Source organism: Silene latifolia, chromosome 11 (assembly GCF_048544455.1).
Source record: "Silene latifolia isolate original U9 population chromosome 11, ASM4854445v1, whole genome shotgun sequence".
In the NCBI taxonomy this organism is placed as follows: domain Eukaryota; kingdom Viridiplantae; phylum Streptophyta; class Magnoliopsida; order Caryophyllales; family Caryophyllaceae; genus Silene; species Silene latifolia.
The window spans coordinates 128,503,786-128,505,703 of NC_133536.1; the positions used below are offsets into that span (position 1 = coordinate 128,503,786).

The 1,918-nt window shown below is 43.5% G+C and overlaps 1 protein-coding gene across 1 annotated transcript; it reads right to left on the reverse strand.

Moving 5' to 3' along the window:
• Positions 1–836: 836 nt before the first annotated feature.
• Positions 837–1,652, reverse strand: LOC141613978 (uncharacterized). The gene has a single exon (XM_074432723.1). It carries the CDS (start codon positions 1,650–1,652, stop codon positions 837–839), a length of 816 nt encoding a protein of 271 aa, XP_074288824.1.
• Between the last annotated feature and the right edge of the window lie 266 nt (positions 1,653–1,918).

Here is a 1,918-nt window from a genome sequence, read left to right on the forward strand (position 1 = left end):
ATTCGGGCCTGACTGAATCAGGGGCGTTAGAGCCAACTATAACATACCTGTCAGGATACTCAGGGTTGAGAATTACCTGATCTGTTTCCATCCTAGGTGGTGCTACATATGTGCTCCTGACAGGGTATGGTAATTGTTATGCAAGGGACTTACCTGCCTTGGATGGCTTTAGGGCCTTGGTCTATCACTCCTTGCTTGACTTATGCTCACCTTTGATGGTCGCCACTCCCCAGTCTATTGGTATCTTGATACACTGATGATAAGTAGAAGGGAAAGCCTTGACATTGTGAATCCAAGGGATGCCCAGAATGACATTATAGGAGGATAGACAGTCTAAAACTCCAAATATTTCATAAGATGCAATGCCTTGAATATAGGTAGGGAGATAGATCTCTCCTAACGTATTCTTTGTCTCACACAGACAGTCTAAAACTCCAAATATTGCACAAGATGCAATGCCTTGAACATAAGACAATGGATTTCTTGGTGATTTGATCCTCGTTGATCTTCATAGCTTTGAGTACGTCTAACATGATTAGGTTTACTGAACTGTCTCCGTCTACCAAGATTCTCCTCACGTTGGCAGTTCTAACTTGCATGGAGATTACCAAGCCATCCTGATGTAGGTAAGGGATGCTAACAAGATCACAATTACTGAACGTGATAAGTGGTATGTTGCCAAGCTTGCAGGGTGACTTAGTTTGAGTAGTCCTGGCTATCTTTTTTGCTGCTGAACTGGTCAGGCTACAAATCTCTGACCCGCCATTTATGAATTTTACTTGATAGAGTGGAGATGGGGGGGGGGGGGGATATTGCGTTCCCGCTTTTGCTCCTGATTAATTTTGCATGGGTTCTTCATTCCTGCCTCTGGTTTTGATCAGGTCTTTGAGGTATCCCGCCTTCAACAGGTAGGCTACTTCTTTCTTGAGAGTAAAACAATCCTCCATTGTATGCCCTATATCCATGTGAAATTCACACCACTTGGTATGGTCCTCCCTTGGATTTGGGTTGTCTGACTTTCTGGGCCAACTAACCACTCGTCCCATGTTATCCAGTTGCTGGATCAAGCCGACAATGTCAACATAAAAGTTATGTTCAGAGATAGGTGGATGAAGTTTAGCCTTGCCTTGTTGTTCTTGCGCTAGGTTGACTTCTGGCTGATCAGGCCTGGTATATGGGCCACTCCTATAGTTATTGCCCCTGCTGGTGCTTCTCCTGTTCGGCTTATCATAGTCTTTTGCATTGCATGGTCCTCCAACCTTGTAACTCTTGTCTTCCTCTAGTGTGATATATGCAAACGTCTTTGCCTGGACATCTTGGAAGGAATGACATGGATACTTGGTCAATTCGCTATAGAGACCACTCTTGGGTAGTAATCCCTGCCTAAATGCTTCCACTGCTGTTCCAACGTTACACCCGGGAATTGATACTTTCTCCTTGTTGAATCTGGCAAGGAAGACTCTGAGGGTCTCTTCTGATTTCTGGTTAAACCTGTACTGGTCACTAGAATGCTTCTCCAACTCCCTACTACTTATGAACTGATAGTTGAATATGTTGATCAGGTCAGCAAAGGATCTTATACTTCCATTTGGCAGATTGATATACCATTGTAGTGCAGGACCGGTCAGGGTGGTTCCAAATCTTTTACACATGCAAACCTGTCTAAACTCGCTTCAAATAGATGCAGCCAACATTTTTTCCTTGTAAAAGGCCACATGGTTTTGTGGATCTGAGGTTCCATCATAAGTTCTCATGGATGGAATCACAAATTTCTTGGGAAGATCCACTTTAGCTATCTCATCTATAAAAGGCGAGTCAACATACCTTTCGGGGCAGCTTCCTCCATGCTGGCAGGAAATCCAGGTATTTTCTCGAATTTTTCATTAAGCTTCTTGATTTCCTGGACTATTTTCATCAA